The sequence below is a fragment of the Benincasa hispida genome, unplaced genomic scaffold (genome assembly GCF_027475165.1).
Source record: "Benincasa hispida cultivar pf3 unplaced genomic scaffold, pf3_genome.v1.1 HicScf1848, whole genome shotgun sequence".
NCBI lineage: Eukaryota > Viridiplantae > Streptophyta > Magnoliopsida > Cucurbitales > Cucurbitaceae > Benincasa > Benincasa hispida.
Genome location: NW_028326240.1, coordinates 1,145,641 through 1,170,405, shown reverse-complemented (window position 1 = coordinate 1,170,405; position 24,765 = coordinate 1,145,641). Strand labels below are relative to the sequence as shown.

The window sequence follows — 24,765 nt, the reverse complement described above, 5'->3', positions numbered from 1 at the left end:
TTTTGTTATTTTTGTAAATAGTTTTATTTTCTATCTATAGAATTTTTTTCCTTTTTTAATTTAACCATCACGGTTTTATTTCACTAATTTTTTTAATCACGTCATCGAAATCTTCAACGGACATGTGAAATAATAATTTACCATGGTGTAAAGACTTTGAATCACCAATTAAAGCATAACATCGTCACTTTTATAACAGTGAACCTTAATATTTGTCAATTTTTTTTTTTTTTTATGGATTCAAGTTTAATTCGACCATGTCTTTGGTTTTATTCTCTCTCCATTGAGTTCTCTGTGTACCTTAATAAACTTTTCAATGGTAAAATAATGTATTATTTTGTTCCACTATTCATCGTCCTGTGAGATGAGACGTAAAATACCATTCTCTTTTATAGTTTGAGCTTTATTAACTCGCGATTATTGAAAAAAAAAAGTCTGACCGACAAAATAATTTAAGGTAAGCAATAGAAAAGAAAGTATTATAAAATTGAACTAATAAAGGAAGATGGGTGAGGGGGAAAGGAGACTTCGATAGCACCTTCCATCATCTGTAAAACTTTCTTCATGGTGGGCCTTAAGGATGGTTCCTCTTGAATGCACCAAATTGCTATCATTACAAACTTCTTTACCCTCTTCAAGTCCATCTTTGCTTCTTCATCATTTTCTACTAACATCTTCACTTTCCTTTCTTTGAAGCAGTCATAAGCCCAATCTGTTGGCACCATTTGTTCTTCATCCTCTACTTTCTCCTCGAAACTCCTTCTACAACATATAATTTCCAACAACAATATCCCAAAACTATAAACATCAACCTTCATTGTGATGGGGAGACTTCTAAACCATTCTGGAGCTACATATCCTTTGGTTCCTTTGATTGTTGTCAGCGTTCGAGTTTGCTCTTTTTTCAAAAGTTTTGCCAAGCCAAAGTTTGCAATTCGTGCAGTATAAGAGTCGTCGAAAAATATGTTTTGAGGCTTAATATCACAATGAATGATTTGAATATTGCACCCTTCATGTAGGTAACATAGTCCTCTGGCCGTCTCTAAAACAACTTGAATTCTAGCATACCAATTTGGTTTCGAAGTCCCAAAAAGGAAATTTTCAAGAGACCCATTCTGCATGAACTCATACACCAACATTCTATGTTCTCCTTCATTGCAGAAACCATGCAATCGAACTAAGTTCTTGTGGTTTGTTTGGGCAATAGCGCTCACTTCAACCTTAAACTCTTGGTCTCCATCTCGCACCACATTGTTGAACTTTTTAATGGCCACCAAGTTATTGTTGTCTTCAGAGTTAATAATCCCTTTATAAATAGTAGTAAAAGAGTCATGCCCCAACTGTTGGATGAATCCACTTGTGGCCTTGTCGAGCTCTTCATAACTAAAGATCCTTAGATTCACACTTAGAATGGAAGGGTCTCTTTGAACAACCTTTGATTTCTTTTTTCTAAATCGGTAGCCAATGAATAAAGTGAGAAGGAATAAGATGAAATTTAGAAATACGGAGCTTCCTAATAAAATTGATCCAATGGCGACTATTGTAGTTTTATTCCTTTGATTCTGAACAAGATTATTAGGTTTGGAAGTAGAGTTTTGTTTTCTGACTTTGAGAAGAGATTTTTCACCAGCAACATTAGGATCCATTCTTCCAAAAACGAAAGGAAACCTCTTCTTCCAACATTCACCATTTCTGAAAGTGGCAAGTGCACAAAAACAATCATTCAAACATTCATTTCTGCACCATTCCTCACTTACTGGGTTGAAATTGGCGTAATCACCCTGAGGCCAATTCGTATTTTCCAAAGCAACAAATTCAAAGTCATTTGTTTCAGGAAAAGATTGATCGCAACTCTGAGCAAAAAAGTTGGGTTTACAACCCTTGATCTCATCGTTTGGATCAAGTAAAACATAGCCAGGTGGACAAGTGCAAAATGGCCTCTGATCATCTCCAAGCTTACAATAGCTATTAAAGCCACAAACTCCACTTCCCGTACCATCACTGACCATGATACAGATGTTTACAGGGTCTGACACTTGAGTCCAAGCTTTAGGCATAGATGAATTACTTGTCGTCTTTGGGTAAACATACAATCTAAAAATCGCATCATGCTCAAGAATCGCCCGAAGGTAATAATTTTGTGGTGAATAATGGATATTTGATACCACAGTTGTGAGAATGGTATTATTCTTTGCAATGACATAAATGGAACCAATGGGGTCGAAGACAAGTTGGAAGCCAGAGCCTGTAGTGTTACTTGCCCAATAAGCTATGTTTATTGTATCGAAAGGGAATGCAGCGGATGAAAGCACGAGATTCCCATCTGTTTGCATCAAAAGTTGAAATCTTCCACTAGAGAAACTGGTTTCTGAATAACGAGCGACAAGAACTCCCCTCATATTCAAAGTTTGTGATGGTAAAATTGTATCGGTAGGAGCATCGAAGCTTTGCCACAAAATTTCAGAATCAGAAGCAACCAACACAAAGTTGCCACTATCAAGCATCGCAGCATAGGAAACGGAACGATTAGTATTTCTATAGGAAGTTGGCGTCCATATTTGATTGCCTCCAGGATCGTTCAGCACAAGTTGATCACCACTAGTAAATTGAACTGTGGATCCTTTAGGTACCAATTTATCGCGATTAGCTGACCAAACCACAGTTTTGTCATGAATTTTGTTGAACCAAATGGCCAACAAAAAATCTTTACCATTCAATGGTAGAAACCCAAAAGCAAAATCACCATATTGGGAGACCCAGTAGGAGTTATTTTGTTCAGTTGCTTTGAGAGATGAACCTAGGGTTACATTTTTATAAGGCTGAGAAAACGAACAAATTGGTAAAACAAGAAAGAAAACAAAAACAAGAAGACAGTGAAGAAAGGATGGACAGAGAATGTAACATAATTTGTTTTCAAAAGCCATAAAGCCAAAGAAGGTAGCCCTTGTGAAGGCTGAAGAAGAATGGTTTCTTTTTCTTTTTGAGACAAAATATATAACCTTCTCTTTCCATCTTATATTTGACCCGGTCATATCAAATGAATATAAATCTTTTGTGATATAAAACAAACTTACCATTTTCTCCTCAGGACTAGAAATATATTACAAAACATCTCTACAAATCTATTCTTAGCTCCCCCTACTCACAACTTCATTTCTCTCACAAATTATTAAAAAGAAAAGAAAAAAAAAAAAACTAACCCAATTGAGAAATTTGAAATATCTCGTCCTAGTCAACCGCGTTCAGTAACATGTAAAAATATAAGAGGTTGTACCTAATTAAAAATTCACACATGTCAATTTTTTAATATTTAAAAACAAATCGTATAGAACTTAAATCTACAATATTTTAAAAAATATTAGAATATTTGACAATCACCAAAAATAATTTTTTAAATTTATTTTCAATATATATATATATATATATATATATTTATTTTGTCAAAAGTGTTTATCCGCCCCAAGTCTTTAAGTCTTTAAAAATTATATATTTTTGTTTGACACATATAGTAAAAAGTAACCAATTGAGAGGAGAGATGTTGGTCAGCACTCACCACAGCTTTGAGAGAGAGAGGGGAAAAAATAATTTCTTTTAAAGTGCGGTCCCTAATTTCAATGTTATTGGGCAGTTTAACATGATCAATTATATTCAATTCAGAGGACAGATGATTTTAGTGGAAAGGAAAAGTTTGGTAGTTGAAAGACTTGAAAATTCTAGTCAACTTGGGTCCGTCCATTAAATATTATGACACATTGTCAAACGTATTAAATGGTAAGGAAACATGTATGATGGTGAACAACGTCTTGTGCGTTTGGAATACCATTCCAAACTATCTGATTCAAAAAATAAGTTATTTAAAAATAAATAAATAAATAAAATATTTCACAACTATTCAAAATAGAATAAATACTTGAAATCATTTTTTTTTGTAAAAATAATTTTTAAGTGCTTAATGGTTTGTCTCGAGAAAATGTTAGAAATAACCTTTTTATGTTTTCACATTATAAAACTCTCTCTTTTTGAAAACTCGTTCAAATAATTTTTCTCGATGCATCTTGATGAGATCGACCACTGAGATTTAGTTAAAAAAATTATTTTTTCTAACTTATTTTGGGTCTTCTCGGTACATCTTGCCAGATTACATATTGAGATTTGCTAATTTTTTTATGTAATCTTCCAAAATCTTATAACAAAACTTTATATCTTTTCAAATTTTCTTCAAATTCAGTTATCTTTACTAAATACTATATCAAATAATTACGTAATTTTTCGAATCTTTAGCATAATTTTTGTTTTCACAATTATATGAATTTCCAAAACTCCAAATTGATTCACGATGATTGAACTATCATTTTTAAATTTTCCGAAATATCAAATTTTGTAAAAAAATTGGGCAATTTTCAGATATATATAGAATCTTGGTGTTAATGCTTCTTGAGATTCCACTGAGAAAGGTCAAATATATTGAATTTTGGTGTTAATTATGTCGAGGATTTCATCCAGAAAGCTCAAATATATAGAATCTCGGTGTATTTGATAGCTCTCAAAAAGAGCTATTATTTCTAGCTTTATTTAGGCTCGTTGTTGGATTTTATGTGTTTATTGTTTTATTTTGTAGGTACCGAGCAACAATGTAGTAGAATTGATCATTTGAAGCTGAATGGGGTCAATTTAATTGGACTCAATTTGAGCAATCGGACTTCAAAGGAGAAAAAATGACCAAAATACTGCTGGACAACGTTGAAATGCTCAACATTTGCTTAAGTCCAATGCTCGCCTGATGCATGAAGACCGAACGCTGATGTGCAGAGTAACGTTGCAACTCTGACAATAGCGTTGCAATGCTTTGAATACTTTGACGCTAATCATTTGCACGCGCGCGTTCCATCTTCAGTCCAAACGTAGGGCAGCGTTGCAACGCTGCGATTAATTCTATAAATTCATCTCTTCGGTTTTAGATCAAGTTTTATGTTGAAAATTCTTGGAGGTTGAAGGGATATGAACTTTGAGGCTATGGAGGCTGAGGAGGGGCTTTACTATCTTCTTTTCCTTTGATGTTTTTGGTAACATTAGGTTAGATTTTAGTTTTATTTTAGATTGTAAACATGTATTGGCTTGAACTCTTGAATTTTTCTATGAATTTATGAGTTAATCTTCATCTAGTTTCTTGGATCAAGGGTTTGATGTCAATTTCGTGAGTTTTATGTTTTTAATTGATTCTTGCAATTCGGATTTGTGTTTTCTTTGAATCTATTTAAATTCCCAAGCATAATTATTGACGTTGATTTTGAGGTTTTATCGTGCATGCTAATCGATTCTCAGTTCATCATAATTTGCATGAATATCTTCTTTAAGTATATTTTTGCATATTAATGTATTTATAAGGTCATAAATAGCGATAGTAAATTAGACATTTGATGGCTATTCCTAGAACGTCTATTGATAGGTTCAAAGTTAAAATTGGTTAATTGAATATGGCTTTCCTGAAAATTAATCAACATAATTGAATCCTAAATCGTAATGCATGTATTTTTGGGTCTTGAAAATTAAGAGTGTACAGAAGAAAAAAAATAAATAAATAAAAAAAAGAAGAAGAAGAACCAAATTTATATGCTTAAATAAGGGCTAGAAACTGATACTAGAAAAAGTTAAAAAAAAAAAAAAAAAAGGTTAAAACTTCAGAAAAAAAGGACAGTTTAAACCGAAACCGACTGACTCGACCCTAAATCGACCGATCGGTTTAAGCAAATTTTTTTTATGAGTGGTTTTGACTTTTATAAACTGAAGAGGGCGATTTTTGTGGTGGTTTTCATAGAAAACCGACCTTGCTCGACCGATGCTCACCCCTAATTTGAAGAGATTAATATTTCAATAAGATAATCATATGTGACTTGGCCTTAATCTTGAGTGAGTTGTGAACTTCTATCTATAAGGACAGTCTTTTGATTTGTATGGGTGAGAATGGCTAGATTCGTCGACTCAATATGGCTACTAATTAAGAGATTTGTCCGAGTAGGGTGCCTCACCCACTCGCTAGCCAGAGAGGGGTCTAGTTTATAGTTGGACTATAACTAGTTGTTCATTAGAGGGATCGATTGTACTAAAGTGTTTGACGTAACTACAGAGGTAAAACAGTAATTTGACCTAGCTGTAGTCATGAGTGATTTGTGAAGGATCGACTTATTATTGATCAGTTATATCCATAGACACAGAAATATATCTACAGTACAAAGAATGCAGTTGTAAGTCTTTAGTGGAGTGATCTGCAATTAATGAATGTTGATTAATTAATTAAAGAGTTTAGTTAATTATTTGCGTATCATTTGAGCTTCTAATCTATAGGTCCATTATGTCCCCTTACTAGCTCACTAAGAATAAAACAAAAAATAAATGGTTTTGGAATAATTTGAAGTGTTCAAATTATTTAAGGAAAATTCTATACTAATGTGATTAATATAAAGTATAATATATATTGATACATAGTTAATTATGAATATGATTTTAATTATGAATATGATTTATAATTAATACTATATATAAAAGATAAAAATATTTGAATGAGATTCAAATTAATATAATGTTACAATATATTGATGCATTATAATATATAGTTAATTATAAATATGATTTATAGTCAATACTATATAATAGAGAGTGATATATTTGAAAAAGATTCAAATATTAATTATTTTAATGCGATTCATATAAATACTATGGATTAAAACTAATATGAATAAAATTCATATTAAAACTATTTGTTATGTGAGAGAATATCATTTGAATATGATTCAAATGAAATTAAATATATGATATTTAATTAGTAATATTATTAATTAAAACTATATATATTCAAAAGTTTTTAGGCGTTGAAGAGATATGGAGTCATAACTCCCCTCCTTAAACTCTTTCACATTAAATTCTCATTTCGGTTATTCTATAAGAGTTATAGAAAACAAAGATAAATAATTCTCAATCTCTATCTAGTATTCTTTCAGTAATTTCTTTCCTTCTCCAAAAATCAAGAGGATCCCATAATCCTTTACTCCTTGTCGAAAAATAGCAAGGAAGAAATTGAAGTGCGTTGAGTTTGAGGCTCGTACTGCTCTGTATCATGGAAAGGTTTTGCGAGAAGAAGAATCTTTGAGGGTAAGTTTCTCTCTTCCCCCTTTTCCTCTCAGTAGTATGCTTATATATCAATGTTCATTCTGTTAGTTTTATCTGATTTATGTGCTTTTCAAAATTGATTATACATTGGCACGACGTTCACACGTTTCCCCGAGGTATTCAATGTTAGGGTTGATGCCCTAAATCTCGTAGGGTTCTGTAGTTTGTAAACACATGTATGAACAAATATTTGTAATGTAATAATATGAGATTTTTATTCACTACTATCTATGAAATATGAGATATTTTAGTTGCATTAACCACAAACCAATAAACTATGATCCCTAGTTATTGTTGTAACTTAAGCATGTATATGGAGACATACAAGTGGATCGTGCTTTAAGTGATAACCTAAATGGTCTATAGTATATGGATAAACGAGGGAAACCTTATCCTGATGACGCTACGAGTGTCGCCTGCATTATAGGTGTTACAAGTGTTGTAAAATGCTATAAATGGTCTGATCCTGACCATTCATGTATTAGACATGCGAGCGGGGATACTTTATACAAAGAAGTTTGTATAAGACTGGACCACGAAATACTTAGTCTCGTTATATAACGTTGTTCATGATGAAGACTTTCATTTCACTAGGATGACTATAGGTAACATGACCTTAATCCTGAGTGAGTTGGGAACTCCTGCCTATGAGGGCGGTCCTTTGATTTGCATGGATACGAGTGGTCAGATCGCCGACTCAAAACTACCACTTTGGGGATTCGTCGGATTGAGGAGATGGAAACTCAGCTACACAAGATGGATTACTCCTTCCCCGAATTAGGGGTAAGTAGATAAATTGCTCCTTTAAGGGCTGATTCCAAAGCTTGAATAATGTAGCGCCATATCTTCTCATGGCCCGATAAGTGTTCACTCATAGTGGGACTATGATGTATTGTTTCTTAGAGGAATCAGTAGTACTTAAGGAGTTAGATATAACTACATGGAAAAAATGTAAATTGGCCCGACTGTATTTATGAGCGATTTGTCAAGAGTCATCGTACTGTTGATTGGTTATATCCAATGGACATAGAAATATATCTGTAGTGCGAAGAGTGCAGCTGTCGGTCTTTAGTGGAATGTCCGACAGTTAACGGATGGTAGATATCGTGATTAAAGAGTTTAGTCAGTTATTCACGTACCATTGGAGCTTCAAGCTACAGGTCCACAAGGTCTCCTTGGTAGCTCAATGGATTCATATTGAGAATCATTTTTTAGTTTAGTTTGAAGTGTTCAAATTAACAAGAGAAAATTTGATTAGATATGATATAATTAAATTGATTCAATTATATGTGATATAATTGATTTGATGTATTAGATACATTAATTGGAGGAATTAATATAAATATGATTTATATTAAATGCAATAAAGGAGAAAAATACTATGGTTTAAATATTACATATGATGTGATATTAAAACTATAGGTTATAAATATAATATGATAAATTAGTTATCATATTTATTTATAATAAAACAATTATGATAATTGTTTGGTGGTTTATTTTTTCTCCTTTTACCGTTAAAAGTGGGAAGTTATTATCAATTTTAATAACTGAAGGATAAAAATGAAAATATTTTTCATTTTTCAGAATCGCATCACATTTGATCGGGTAGAGAAAAACTATACGATAGCCTTTGAGAGAGTAAACGATCAATCTCCTCGTTACTAGACGATAGCTCCTCGTTTGCTATACGATCGAGTATCCAACTCTATACGATAGACGTTTCTCTTTCTCTCACTTACTCGATCGTTTAGTTCCTCCTTCCCTCTATCAAATTCACACATTGCCCACATCTCCTGGATTCTCACACCGAGAATACCAAGGTAGCCTTTTGGTGGTGTCGAGTTCGCTATTCGAAGGTCAAGGATCGAGTCTTGCTCGATTGTGTTCGAGGATCTGACAGTTCGTGATTTTCACTGGTTGTTCGTTGCGTTCATGCACTTGATTGAGTTTGCTTGGACGCTTAACTAGTGTTGATCGAGGGAATACTCGAAGAAGAGTTCTTCAAAGGTATGTCACTCGATTCCCTGTGTATTTAACTTAAAAGCATGCTGTAATTTACTCGATGATGCATAACTGTTGTTGTTTGTTTGTAAATGCTTTGTTCTTTCACAATGGGTTTGGAACAAACAGCCCCTTTGACATCTCTTCATCTGCAAAGAATTCTCGATGTGAAAATACAGAGACAAAAGGCTGATCTTTGAATAGGAAAAAGAGTGGATCTGTAGGATCCCAAATGAATTGCCTTATTCGAAAAAAGCCTTGTTCTTTGGAAGATCTATCTCGTGTCTGGTACTGCACAGTTCCACTCTGCAAGAACTCCGAATCATTCTCTTGTGTAAGATCTTCAATTGGTATCAGAGTCAGGTTGTTCTGATATTCTAAATTCCATTGATGTATTGAAATGCATTTACAGTCTTGGTGGGTTTTAAGCATATACATTACACTTAAATGTTAGATGTATTTGTGGATGTGAATTGATGGTTGTTTCTGGGATGATTGCCTCTGTTTACTGCTTTCTTTTACATTTCAAAGTTAATTTGTAAGGGCCCCTGTGTTTTTAGGCATTATTAACTTGCTATCGAGTCTGTATTCAAAGTGTTTGGAGTGTTTTGAGTCGTTCGTGATGAAGCTTCAAGGCATGGAGATGCAGTTTACTTCGAGGAAGATTACCAAGGGTTGGTCAGATCGTGAAGCCCAGGCTAAACGATCATTTAAATTTGGCTAGGCGATCGTGTTGAAAAGTTGTACTCTATCATGTAGTATTTGTTAAATGATCGTATGGCTGATGCTACACGATCAAGTAAAGAGTTTACTCGATCGTGTTGCGTTGGCTACTCGGTCATGTAAAGATGGGGGTAAATGATCACTGAGTATGGGATACTCATTGCATGGTAGGTACGTGCACTAAACGATCGAGTAGGCTAGCATGCTCATCGCTAGTCACTGGCTACTGGATCACTCGGTATGTGATACTCGACGCTTGCTCCTTGATCGTTTAGACGGTCATGCTTCATCCCATAGTTGTCATCTACTCGATCGTTTAGGCATGCATTATACTTGGTGCGCTATACGATCGAGTGGCTTTCCTGCTTCATCGCATGGTCAAAGGCATTCGATCCATACTACACGATCGTGGTTACTCGATCAACGTTACTCGATGATCACAAGGAAAAGCTACACGATCAAAGGAACGAGGCTTCGCCCGGGCGGTTCAAGACCCGGTTCACCTGTTTGAACTAATTGACTTGATTGTTAATGTAATAGATAATTTTAATTTCTGGTTCTTGAGGCATATCATCCCAGTCCATTAATATTTTTGATGAATGTACATGTGATGTATGTTTAAATTATATATCATATAGTATGCCATATAGTTTTAAATCTCACCATAGGTTATGCATTTATTCATGCATCATCTATATATTATAAGAGTTATAATATAGTAGCTTGCATGATCAAATTACATTAAAGCATGCTCATGCATCATCTTTATATTATAAGTGTTATAGTATAAGGGTGTATGAAAGCATGTATTACAATCTATATAAGAGTTATATATAGTAATGAATGAACATTGCATGAGGCATGACACATAGGTTAATTTATAAAAGTTATAAATACCTAGTCTAGCTTAGCAATGTGGATGGTTTTAGTTGTTTCTTTTTATAAGAGTTATAATAGAAATTAGAACTAAAATCAATAAGAAAGACATGCATGTAAACTTAGGCTTAAATCATGTTTTAAAAGAGTTTTAAAATTTGATTGAGTTAGACCTAAGATCACGGTTTTAATGAGATTAGAAACGTAAGTTTGATCTTTTAATTGGTCTAATAGGATTAAATTGACTTATAAAAGATTAAATATGTACCAAACCTATCTATACCTTTTGTCTAAGGCGGGTTTTGTCTAGGCGGGGGTATTTAAGTTGACGGAAATGGAACACCCCTACCCGAGAACCTACCTGGAAAGGTGAATTAGATAGATTTGTTGCATGCATGAAAATTTGATGATAGCCTATTAAAGTGTTTGATAAAACTTGATTCGAGCTTGTTTAATTATCAAAAGCAAGAGTTGTTTTTTGGCAAATTAAATTTGCATGCATGCAACAAATCTATCTAATTCACCTTTCCAAGTAGGTTCTCAGGTAGGGGTGTTCCATTTCTGACTCAAACCTACCACTTCGGGGATTCGTCTGGTTGGGAAGCTGGGAACTCAGCTACACAAGACGAAATTCACTCATTCCCAGAAGCAGGGGTAAGTAGATAAATTGCTCACTTAAGGATTGATTCTGGGGCTTGAACAATGTGGTGTCACACCTTCTCATGGCTCGAGAAGTATTCACTCATAGCAGGACTATGATGTATTGTTCAATAGAGGAATCAGTGGTACTTAAGGAGTTAAATGTAACTACAGGGACAAAATGGTAAATTGGCCCAACTGTACTTACGAGTGATTTGTTTAGGGTCATCGTACTGTTGATTGGTTATATCCAATGGACACAAAAATATATCTGTAGTGCGAAGAGTGCAGCTGTCGGTCTTTAGTGGAATGTCCAACAGTTAACGGATGGTGGAATCGTGATTAAAGAGTTTAGTCAGTTATTCATATACCGTTGGAGCTTCATGCTACAGGTCCATAAGGTCCCCTTGGTAGCTCAATGGATTTATGTTGAGAATCAGTTTTTGGGTTAGTTTGAAGTGTTCAAATGAACAAGAGGAAATTTGATTATATATGATATAATTAAACCGATTCAATTATATGTGATATAATTGATTTGATATATTAGATACATTAATTGAGAAATTAATATAAATATGATTTATATTAAATGCAATAAAGGAGAAAAAGAACTATGGTTTAAATATTAGTGATATTAAAACTATAGGTTATAAATATAATATGATAAATTAGTTATTATATTTATTTATAATAGAACAATTATAAGATAATTGTTTGGTGGTTTATTTTTTCTCATTTAACCGTTAAAAGTGGGAAGTTATTATCAGTTTTAATAACTGAAGGATAAAAATGAAAATGTTTTACATTTTTCAGAATTGCATCATATACGATTGGGTAGAGAAATTCTATACGATAGCCTTTGAGAGAGTAAATGATCAAGATCCTCGTTACTAGACGATAGCTCCTCGTTTGCTATACGATCGAGTATCCAACTCTATACGATAGATGTTTCTCTTTCTCCCATTTACTCGATTGTTTGTTCGATCGTTTAGTTCCTCCTTCCCTCTACCAAATCCACACATTGCCCATACCTCCTGGATTCTCACATCGAGAATACCAAGGTAACCTCTTGGTGGTGTCGAGTTTACTGTTTGAGGGTCGAAGATTGAGTTTTACTCGATCGTGGGCGATGATCTGACAGTTCGTGATTTTCACTGGTTATTCGCTGTGTTCATGCACTTGATCGAGTTTGTTTGGATGCTTGACTGGTGTTGATCAAGGGAGTACTTGAAAAAGAGTTCTTCAAAGGTATGTCACTTGATTCCTTGTGTATTTAAATTAAAAGCATGCTGTAATTTACTTAATGATGCATAACTGTTGTTGTTTGTTTGTAAATACTTTGTTCTTTCACAATGGGTTTGGAACGATCTGCTTCCGCTCAATGGTTCTCTTGTGTAAGAGTTCCTTCATTCAATTCCTTCAGTCTTGATGACAAAGTGTCTCACACTTAGGGAGAGCCTAAGTTTTTCTTCACTAATATTCAGAAACTTAGGAGGAGCCTAAGTTCTATTGAGAAAATGTCCCTTATCAAGGGGGAGCTTGGTTGATCAATTATAAGTTAGACTCTATCTGTGTCGCTTTTATTGTCATTATTTTAATGATAAATACAACGTTGTAAACACTTGACCTTTTTATATTAGTGAATTTATCTTTCCTAAACATACTGCCTCCTAAACGTTGGTGGTATATCATTGAACCGTTACCAAACTTTGTGTTTTATTCTCTCAGTTCGTTGTTGGTACTTTATTTGTTGTTTATGTAATTGCCAAGACTCTCTGTGGAACATTTGCGTTATGTGTAATGGATCACCTTAATATTTCAATTCTCTTTCCATTGACTTCTTGTTATACCTAAATGGACTTTTAATAGTAAAATAGTGTATTCTTTTATTCCAGTATACATAGAGGAGACATAACTTACCTCTCTACAGATTCATAGTTTTGATCTTTCATATCTAGCAATTATTGAAAAAAGAAAGTTTGATCAAGAAAATAATATAACGTAAACCATAGAAAAGAAAGTATTAGGAAATTGAACTAATGTAGAAAGATGGGTGAAGGGGAAAAGAGACTTCAATAGCACTTTCCATCATCTGTAGAACTTTTTTCATGGTGGGCCTTAAGGATGGTTCCTCTTGAATGCACCAAATTCCTATCATCACAAATTTCTTCACCCTCTTCGATCCATCTTTGCTTCGTCATCATTTTCTATCAATAGCTCCATTTTCCCATCGTTGAAGTAGCCATAAACCCAAATCTGCCAATACCATTTGTTCTTCATCCTTTGCTTTCTCCTCAAAATTTCTTCTACAGCATATAATCTCTAGCAACAATATCCCAAAACTATAAATATCCACCTTCACTGTGATGGGGACGCTTCTAAACCACTCTGGAACTACATATCCTTTGGTTCCTCTAATTGTTGTCAAAGTTCGAGTTTGATCTTTTTTCAAAAGTTTTGCCAGACCAAAGTCTGCAATCCTTGCAGTAAATGAGTCATCCAAAAGGAAGAAGAAAAGGGAAGAAACCTTTTGTTGATTGCACACCTAGACAACATAGCTTTCAGCAACGGGACGAATCCTTTCTAAAAAAATTAAGAAAACAACATGATAATTTTAAATAAATTTAAATCATATCTAATAATTAAAATCCAAATCCCAACAAAATCTCACCTAAACAAGTTTAAAAACGCAATGAATTTTGCTAATATTGTGGGAAAATATACTTTCGATTTGATGGAAATCATACAATTCAAAAAGTGGTCATCTTTCTAATTGGATATTTTCTTTTGACCATCTAACACAATTTCTCAAAATAATAAATAAAGAAACATGTGCAATTGTGAGAATTGGAATTTCTAGCCAAGGTCCTTGATCTCTTTAAAATAGTTTTTCAAGTGTTTAATTAAATAAATAAGTTATTTTAGAAAAAAAATCAAATATTCGACAACCATTCAAAATAAATTTTGAAAAAACTGAGTTTATAAAATAAGTTAGAATAAACACTTAAAATCATTTTTTAGAAAAATGTTTTTAAGTGTTTAATTGCTAATCTCTCCTTAATTTGTGTAATTCATAAAATTACCAAAACGACCCAAAATTATCTATCTCACTTATACTATATATATTGTCATGGCTACCACTACCCTCTATTGGTCAACTCCAACCACTGTCGCTATTAGTCTCCACCTTCACCGTCGGTCACCATGGCCACCACTACCGGAAAACTTTTTTTTAATGATATTTAAAACAAGAATTTTTATAAGGTTAAGTTTGTAATACTTCTTATAGGAATTTGTTGTTAAGACTGCAACACGTATGTAAGTTTGAGGTGTAATTTGATGAAAGTAATTGTTTATGTGAAAATTGATACAATTTGACGAGTTTAAAGGTTTGTTGCTTAATCTTTCAATGTGCTATACTCCAAATATACAAGATAAGGTTTATAGTTTGAGGTAGGAGGTCTAATGACAAAGAGCGGATGTCTTATCTTAATGAAGGGAATGTATGACAATTACCATTAACATTAATTTACTTTGATGCTACAATTTGTTGAGTTATATCCATTGGTTCAATTCTTAATTTGATTAGAAAATATAGCTTAGGTTTATATTTAAAAAAATGAAAAAAAAAAACTATCTTTTCTGTCTTCAAGTTTTGAAGAGTAGGTATATTTGGTCTTTAAGCTTTTAAAATGTACCTTTTTTCCTCCCAACTTTTAAGAATAGGTGGTGCATTGGTTCCTAAGTTTTCAAAATGTAACTTGTTAGTCTCCAAATATGTTTAAAAAGTCATCACTCAAAAAATAATAACAAAGCATCTCTACCATTCATCTAAAATCTATGTTGATCACCAAAAAAATAACCAAAAAAAAAAAAGATCTCTCCCATTTTTTTTTATCGAAAACCTTTAGATGGATTTTCTGCCATTTTCTTTAAAAAAATATCAGAGTATTGTAAGTAAAAATACCATACCTAAATATCTTGAAGTTTTAAATGAAAGGAAAGATTTTCATTCTATAAATTCTACTAATATTGTCTTAATACCTAAAAACTCCTAATCCTTCTTTAGTTGGAGATTATAGGCCTATTAATTTATGTAATCTTTCTTATAAAATTATCTCTAAGTCTATAGCTAACAGGCTTAAACCTTTTTTAGAGCAGTTGATCTCTATTTCACAAGCTGCTTTCATTTCTGCGCTCAATTCACGATAACATTATTATAGGTCATGAGTACTTACATTTCCTCAAATCTCGGAAAGGAAACAAAGAAAAAGCAACACCTGTAAAACTTGATTTAAGTAAAGCATATGATCGTGTTGAATGGAAATTCCTAAAGACATTTTACTTAAATTAGGCTTTGATTCATCTTAGGTATCCTTAGTCTTAAAATGTATTTCTTCTGCAAGTTTCTCAATTATAATCAATGGTTACGCTAAAGGTAATATTATTCCATCTAGAGGTTCGCCACGAAGATCCACTATCCCCTTATCTATTCTTTTTTTTTTTTTTTTTTTTTTTTTTTTTTTTTTTGTCGAAGGATTATCATCTATATTTCAAAATGCAAATCAGAATAATCTGATTTTTGGAATTCATCTCAATATATCTTGCCCTAATATTTCTCATTTATTATATGCTCATGATAGTTTAATTTTTTTTTTTGTAAAGCATCTGAAACTGAATTAATTAACCTTAAAAATATTTTACTTCTATTTGAGGCAGCTTTCGGTGAATATATAAATTTTGACAAGTTCTGTATGATTTTTTTCATCTAATGTGAGTTCTGATCGTGAACATTTTTTAAGCAATCTTTTAGGTATTTCCCATGTAAAACAACATTGTAAATTACTTGGGTCTTCCATCATATTTATCAAGGTTTAAATCAGCTGAATTCAAATTCGTCCAAGAAAGAATATGGACGACTATTCAAAACTGGAAAATGGCATTTTTCTCGAAAGCTAGTAAAGAAATTTTAATTAAAAGCATTGTCTAATCTATTCCTACTTATGTCATGAGCTTATTCAAACTTCCTAAGTCTTTTTGTGAAGAGATTACAAAAGCCTTAACTAATTTTTGGTGGGGATCAACTTTTAATAAAATGAGGATGGAATGGAAGAAGTTAGGCCTACCAAAATCATTGGGTGGCCTTAATTTTTGTGCTTTATTTGATTTTAACCAAGCATTAATAGCCAAAAGGTGTGGAAAATGGTAGAAAATCCAAATTCTTTTGGAGAATGATACAATCCAAATTCTTTTGTATCTACCATCCTTAAAAGCTTATATTTTAATGAGTGTTCGATTCTTGAAGCATCCATCAAATCAGGTTCATCTTTCATTTGGAAAAGTTTTATATGGGGAATAGAACTTCTATCTAAAGATCTTCGATACAGAGTTGGGAATGGTAATTCAATATGTTTCTTTTCAGACCCTTGGATTCCAAAGCCTTCATCATTCAAGCCTACTTGCTTTAACCCTTTAACATTGAACCTTTATGTTGCTGATTTCATTCTCCCAATGGGTGGTTGGAAAGAATCTATTTAAGAAGATTTATTAAATGATGAGAATGCGGATTATATCAGGAAAATTCCTACTACTAATAATAATCTTCCTAACAAACTAATTTGGAACTAGTCAGGAATCTATTATGTGAAAAGCTGCTATCAACTTTTTATGAGAAGTATTATAAATGAAGATAGTCCAAGCTTCAATCCAATGGCTAATGTTTTGGGAAACATTTGGAAATTAAAAATTCCTAAAAAAATAAAACATTTAATTTGCAGAGCACTTCATAACATTCTTCCTACCATAAAAAATTTAAGGAAGAAAGGTTTGAATATCACTGAATAAGTTAGTAAATGATTCCCCGATTCCTGAAAGTTCAATTAGAGCGGATTGGATTCAGAAATATATGACTGAATATACAAATTTCAATATGTAATCACTAAATCAGAAAAAAAAAAAAAAAAATTCCTTACAAGCTCACCTAATCAAGTTAAGTGGATTCGCCCTCCAGCTGGTTTTGTGAAGATTAATGTGGATGTTGCCTGGAGAAAAGAAGCTTCAAACCTGGGAATAGACATCGTTGCAAGGGAATCAACTGGAAATTTTATCAGGCTTGAAATGCTAAACATGCAAAACAACTCCGAGCCTCCATTATCAGAGATGTTGGCGATTCTGGAAGGAGTGAAAGTGGCAGAAAGATGGGGTTTCTTTGATATTATTTTAGAATCTGATTGTCTAACAAGAATTAATCTTCTAAATTGTAAAGCCTTATCCTATTGTGAGGTTGAATGTTTAAAAAAGAAAATAGATGAGCCGACTTCTTTTTGTAACTCTTTAAATTTTGTACATGTTAAAAGAAATGGAAATAGAATGGCCCATGAGGCTAGAAATTTCAAGATGCAGTGATAGCCTCCCTAATTGGGCTCTTTCTATCAACTCAGAAATGTATCTCTTTGTATGGCTCATGAGTCTTAATAAAGATGTATTTTTTTTTTCAAAAAAAAAAAAGGAAAAGAAAAGAAAAAGAAAAACAAGAAGCTTAAGTAGGAAAAAAAAAACAGAGCACATACCATGAAGCAATCCTTTGTAAAGGCAACCTCTCTCTTTCATTGTATATAAGCTTAAAGTTTAAGTAAATTTCATGTTTCTTTTACTAAGAAAAGAAAGGTTGAAAAAAAATTCTATATTTTGTCTTCATCCTTTCTCAAATTTTCTCGAAGAAGGATGTCCACCTTCCCTACTAACATTTTTCCCTAATCAAATCTATATGAAGATTTTTTTAGAGAAATTGCAATATATGTCTAAAACGAGAGGTGGTTTTGAAAATATCTATTTTTTTTTTATTGGAAAAATATCTACCGAATCTAATGGTTGTAATTTATTTATTTTGTTTTCCATATGACCCTCTAACTAAATTTGTAGGCCACATCGTCTTTTTTAGAATTTTCAAAAAGGATTTTGTTTTCATTTCTAATTTATATTATAATTGAAAAAAAGACTTCAACGATAAAGAATCACAGAGGCAAATTCACAACAGATGTAGACAATAAAGAAATTCACGAGTGACAAATTGATTTCATCTGCAATAGCTGGTGGATGACAATAGGTAATAAATCCAGGATCAAGAAACCCACGAGAGATGGGTTTGAGCATGGTGAATGAAATCATATCTGAGTAATCACAACAATGGATCTGAACGGTAGCGACTAGGTATGGACAAAGTGGCTAGTCGGCGGGGATGAATTGCAAAGGAATATTATGAACTTAGGCGAATCGAGCAGTCCCACTAGTTGGGATCTGAGTTGTGGGTGGTTGGATTTGAGCGTCAACGATGACTTTAGAAAGAAGATAGCCCATAAAACCCTTGGTCTATGTAAAATGATTTGTGTGTAGTCATTAAATTTGCCAACATTTCAAATACACAGTCTATACACGGTACAACGCACAATTAGCAGCGCAAATAGATACAAAAAATATGAATGTTATGGATTTGAAAGGTTTGGGAAGTTGGTTTTGCATGTGACATTGTTTTATTTTTGTTAATAAACCTATTTTTCTTTCATATATTTTATACGTGTTCGCATAATGTATAGACATTGTGCTTTATTTTGTTATAAAAAATTTGTTGGGTTATGTCCTAAAACTCGTGGTTTGTAGACGATAAACTTATTCTGTAAATCAATAAAGTTGTTATTGAAATTTGATTCAATAAAGTTATATTGAATATATGAATTACTTATTTCGTTTTAGAAATAAATCCAATAAACTAAAAGATCCATGACTATTACATGAGTACTTGAACTTTATGTAGAGATATAAGAGTGGATCAAGTTCGAGTATATAGTCTAAATGATCTATAATATATGAATAAGGTTGGGTGCCTTATTCAGGTAAAACTATCGGATGCAGCTCACTCTGTAGTTGTTACAAGGAGTTGTAAAGTGTTACAGACGAAGTGATCTTGATTCGTACATGTAGTGACATGAGGAGTTGGGGCATCTACTGCAATGAGTTTGTGCAAGATCAGACAAAGAAATAAGTCACTCTTACTTTATTAAGTGATTCATTGTTTAAGACTGACAATTTCACAACGATGACCTAGGTAACTTAACTTAAATCCTAAGCTAACTATGAACTCAATAAGCCTCCCATTTCAGGGGTAAGACCGGGTAGATAGCTGGGGACATAGGGTGCAAGATAGAGTTCACTTCTACCCGCTTTTAGGGATAGTAGAGAGGTTGTTTCCTTAAGTTCTGACTTCGGGTCTTGAACAAGGGGCCCCACCCTCTCATTGGCTCGAGAGGGACTCGGTTTGATGATCGAATCACAAACCAATTATTCATTAAAGGATTAGTAGGACTTAAAAAACAAGAGGTAATTTCGGGGGTAAAACAACCTTTTGACCTAGTCGTTATTACGAACAACCTGTGAAGGGTTAACTTACTAATCATGTTTATATCAAGTGACACAATATATCTAGAGTGAGGGGAGTGCAACTATGAGCTTTAATGGAGTGATCCAGTAGTTAACGAATGAAGATTAATTCGGTGTAAAGAGTTTAGCCAATTAATCTTGGATCGTTGGAGCCCATGATCTGTAGGTCCACCAGGTTCCTCTACTAGCTCACAAACGAATTAGCCTTAGAGTAGTGTGATAAGTTGATTTGAAACGTTCAAATTAGAATTAAGGAGAATTAGTAATTATATGTGATATAATTACACGTTTAATTTTGGAATTAAAAAAAAATTTTGGAGAATTGGTTAATATTTAAATATGATTTAAATATTAAATTCATGATTAGGGTTTCAAGAAGATGGAATTTGTATTAAATTAATTTAATATTTGATATTAAATTAATCGAATTAATTAAATTGTTTAATTAATTATTAATTATTAATTTTATTAGAAATTTTAATTTTGAATTAATTTTTGTAAAATTAATAAAATTTCAGTTTTGTTTTTTGAATTAAAAACTGAAAATCTTTTTTAATTTTGAAAACAAAATGAAAAAGGAAAAGAAATGAAAAATCGAAAGTGGGATTTTCCCATTTTTGGAACCAAGCACCTTACTCATGTTTTCACTAAAATTCCAGCTCAATAATGAAGGTGGAGATGGAATTCATGTAGAAAGTTTGTTGCTTGAATGTCATGCAATATAAACTTTAGTTCTAAATACTCATCGGGGATGCAAAAGTTTGCATTTTGCTGAGAATTTGTGTTTGAAGAAGTGTTCTTCACACTGTGTAAAACCAGTAACCTCCTCTCCAATTTCTTTTGACTCAAGCTTGTTTTGAGTCCCACAACTCAATCTAAGGCTCCAAGAGAATAGTAGGGAAAACCTTGTGGTGATTGACATCCAAAGGAACGGAGGATTGTAGCTGGAATTCGTGATTCAAAGGTACTTCAAAGGTTAGTGTTTAAACTCTATTTTTAGTTTATGAGCATGCTAAATTTGAAACTAAATTAATTAATTAGAATACTTAATGATCCTGTTTTGCTTCTGCTTCTTGCTTCCTTATTCCAACAAAATTATGACAGCACTATAAAAGTGTTATCGTCCTTAGTTTAATTCAGGCTCGTTCGTAGAATTTTATGTGTTTACTATGCTATTTTGTAAATATTGAGCAACTAAGATGTAGAATGGACGTTTAGAGCAAAAATGAGACTTAAGCAAACAAAATTGGAGCTCCATAGCTTTAACTGAGGAAAATAGTTCAAACTTACTAAAATGCCCCTAGGAGAGCGTTCCAACCCTCCATCCAAGTGTAAAGCTATGCTGGTAGGCAGTGGTGTGGTGTTGTCATGATGCTTCCCTTACGCTTGAAGGAAGTAGCACACTAAGAGTCACAATGCTACTAACTTTGATACAATTTCCTTTCCGCATGCGCGCCTGGTGATTGAGTGAGTGTAGCAGTTCGCGCAATAAGGCCTATGTCTTACGCTGAGGCCAGCGTTGCAACGCTTGACCCAAGCGTTACAACGAGATTAATTTAATTGACCTATAGAGAACATACGATATCCCGACGTTAAAAACACCGTTGGGAGTCCACTAGTCAAGAGATATGCTATCTCAAGACGCTGTAAAACCACCGTCGAAAGATATAAGTAACTCTCGATGGGTATATCAGCGCGTCGGGAGTTATATGTATAGCCTTGTTCAGTTAGATAAGAAACCAATCTCCATTCCATTCTTGAAAATAAACACTTTATTCTCAGAAAAGAAGACGGTATAGCCTTGTTCAATGAGACAAGAAACCGAGGCTAAGTTCCTCTTAATATGAGGAACTACAAAAATATTATCCAGTACCAGATAACGTTTCTTGTCAACAAATAACTTCAGCCTGCCTAAAGCAACAACTGAAACAACCTCACCATTACCGACTCGAAGAGTCATCTCTCCTTGTGGTAACGTTTACCAGGAACTAAATCCTTGGTAAGAGGAACTGACATGATTGGTAGCACTTGAATCTAGGATCTAGGCAGAATCACCATTCTCTACCAGACATGTCTCCAAGACCAATAAATCATATTTATTGTCTTGTCTCCTCTTTTAGAGAGTAGTGGGATGGAGGTCGTTTGCCACTCGGTTCACACGATTCTTTCCATTGTAATAAATCGGTCATTTTTCAAAGCTTTAAACGGAAATACTAATGAGTTGCTAAAAAGAAAAACACATTTACCTACGTTAGATTTTAAGCAAATACCCGTTGTAAAAAAAAAACAACATCCAATAAGGTTTTAGCAAAACTAACATGAACCCCATGTGACATCTAGTTTCGTAATGACGCTTCAAAGATTTAGGACAAAAGCCACCGAAGGGAGGTTAGTTATCCCTCCTCTGCATTGAGAATATCTAAACCAGTCATTAATACAAGAATAACTCTTACTCCTATAACAACTAGCCATCATTGATTTAACCAAGAGATTATTAACTTACTTAACAATCTCCCGTGAGTGTGACCTACCATTTTAAGCCCTAGAGGTCCGTCCTAAAAGGCCAATCGGAAGGGGGAAAATCCGATTGGGGCAAAACCTAAAGCGGCCCTATCCATTTCTAGAGTTCACCTTGATATTGACCAACTACCCATCTGAAGGGGGTCGCATCGAAGGCGACACGAGGGCGTACAGAATGATCTAACGGTGTGAACCAATGACAGAGACCATAGAACGTGTTGGCACACACCCTTCACCCACTTACTATAAATACTCTCTCCGTCCACCTTAATATTGACTCATGCAAACACCATCCGAAGGGGGATGCATCTTGTGGCATCTCGAGAACAAGCATGAATCTCACAGTGTGAACATCCAGGGAGAAACGTGAGTGGAATCATAGACATATCTTATACGCCTTCTCCTCCCACTAAGTATTTTATAACCTAAGGTTTAGTTTACTTAGAAAAAACACGACTAAGGATCTTAACTAAGTGACTTTTAGGTTTTCCCAAGAGTAACTTTTACTTTGGATAGTTGAACAACTTTTGATCATCATCCATTAAACTCTTTAACGGAGTCTTTGATCAAAACGTCGCATGCTTGTTGAAAATCTATCTAATTTACCTTTACAGGTAGGTTCCCAGGTAGGGGTATTACGTTTTCATCAATTTAAGAACCCCAGCCTAGCCAGAACCCGCCTTAGACAAAAGGTCCCTTATAGATAGGTTTACAAAAAATTTAATCTTTTATTCCAACCAATTTAATCCTATTAAACCGATCTTAAAAGATTAATCTAGGTTGCTAAACTCTTTAGAACTACTTGAACTTAGGTCTATCTCAATCCAATTTTAAAACCCTTTTAAAAAACTTGAGTTCACCCTAAGTCCGCATGCAACTCTGGATTATTGATTTTAGGTCTAATTTCCTTTATAACACTTATAAACGGAAACAACCACAACGCGAAGCTAACATATGCAAGACATTCATAACGCTTATAAACGGTCTAAGTGTCATGCCCAATGCATTGTCCATTAATTGCTACTTTCTTTATATAACATTTATACAAAACTGCAATGAAACAAGGAAAACATGCTTCCATTCATCCTTAGACTATAACATTTATAATAAAAGGATGATGCATGATAATGCTCAATGCATGCAAAATATAACTCTTATATTTCATGATGCATGCACATGCTTTCAAGTAATTTCTTCATGCAATATTATAACATTTATAATACATGATGCATGAGTAATTGCACAACCTAAGGTAGGTTTTTAACTATATGACAAACACCTTGACATATAAGTACCATACATCACATGTATAAGCAATCAAAGATGATGAACAGGGTAAAATTGCCTTAAAACACAAAAGGGAAAGCTATCTATTACAAAGACAATGAGTCTCTGGTTCAAACAGGCGAACCAGGTCTTGAACCGCTCTGCAAAGCATTGCTTCTTCAACCATCCATCGTGTACAAAACACCCTGTGATCGTCTACGATAAAACAAACCCTTCGTTGATCGCTTACCAGTGCTCCCAGAGTTAAAATGATCGTTTAGCATTACTATATGATCGTCTAGAAAAATCCAAACGATCGTTTAGCCATTACAATACGATCGTGTACCTTTACTAAGTGATGAAGCCTGAAGTACACGATCGCTTAGCGTGCTTTGCACAGTGCCCACCTTCCGCGATCGTCTAAGCGACTATGATGTCGCGAAGCACCATCGCCTAAGTGATCGCTTAGCTAGCATCTTCGTATCACATTCATGCGATCGCATAGGTAGTAACAAAGCGATGAAACTTACTAACTACACGATCCTCTAGCGTGCGCCTTCTACTAAACGACGAGTATTGCATGCTCCCACTACGATCGTCTACCTCCAGTGCCTATGTGATCGTACAACCAATGCAACACGATATGGTAAACGATTTACCCCATCGCTTAGCATTAACTAAACAATCGTTTAGAAAGTACTACATGATTGTCTAGAAAAAATATCTAAACAATCGCTTAGTTAAATCCCAACGATCTTTTACCTGAGGCTACACGACCCGACCAACATTTGATCTTCTTCTTCGTTGAGAACTGCATCGCCATGCACCAAAGCTTCATCACGAACGACTCAACGAACTCGAACTTTTCAAATTACAGACTCGATTGCAAAGTTAATTTCGGCCAAAAACGTAGGGGCCCTTACAATTAACACTTTGTAATAACGAAAGCTTTAACAAAAAGAGCAATTTAAACCCGAAATATTCATCAATTCATCCACAAATGCATAAACGGTTAACTACAAATGCAGAAACCCACCACGACCGTAAAAACCGTTCGATTCAGATCTGTAATTTGGAATATCAAAGAACCTGGCTCTGATACTAATTGATGGAAATTGTAATCAAGATTTTCGTGAGCAG

The 24,765-nt window shown here is 33.8% G+C and overlaps 1 protein-coding gene and 1 long non-coding RNA gene across 3 annotated transcripts; both read right to left on the bottom strand.

The window, feature by feature from the left end:
* Positions 1-372: 372 nt before the first annotated feature.
* Positions 373-3,157, bottom strand: LOC120089254 (G-type lectin S-receptor-like serine/threonine-protein kinase LECRK3). Its single transcript, XM_039046676.2, has one exon. It carries the CDS (start codon positions 3,075-3,077, stop codon positions 480-482), a length of 2,598 nt encoding a protein of 865 aa, XP_038902604.2. The 5' UTR covers positions 3,078-3,157; the 3' UTR covers positions 373-479.
* A 10,115-nt stretch (positions 3,158-13,272) lies between these two features.
* Positions 13,273-17,963, bottom strand: LOC120087653 (uncharacterized). Of its 2 annotated transcripts, XR_016526707.1 has the most exons (3): positions 17,387-17,850; positions 15,105-15,147; positions 13,273-13,989 (listed from the first exon to the last, which is right to left on the bottom strand). It is a non-coding gene; the product is annotated as an uncharacterized LOC120087653 (long non-coding RNA). The 2 variants fall into 2 exon arrangements; XR_016526706.1 differs by lacking the exon at positions 15,105-15,147 and having other exon boundaries at positions 17,387-17,963.
* Positions 17,964-24,765: the final 6,802 nt, after the last annotated feature.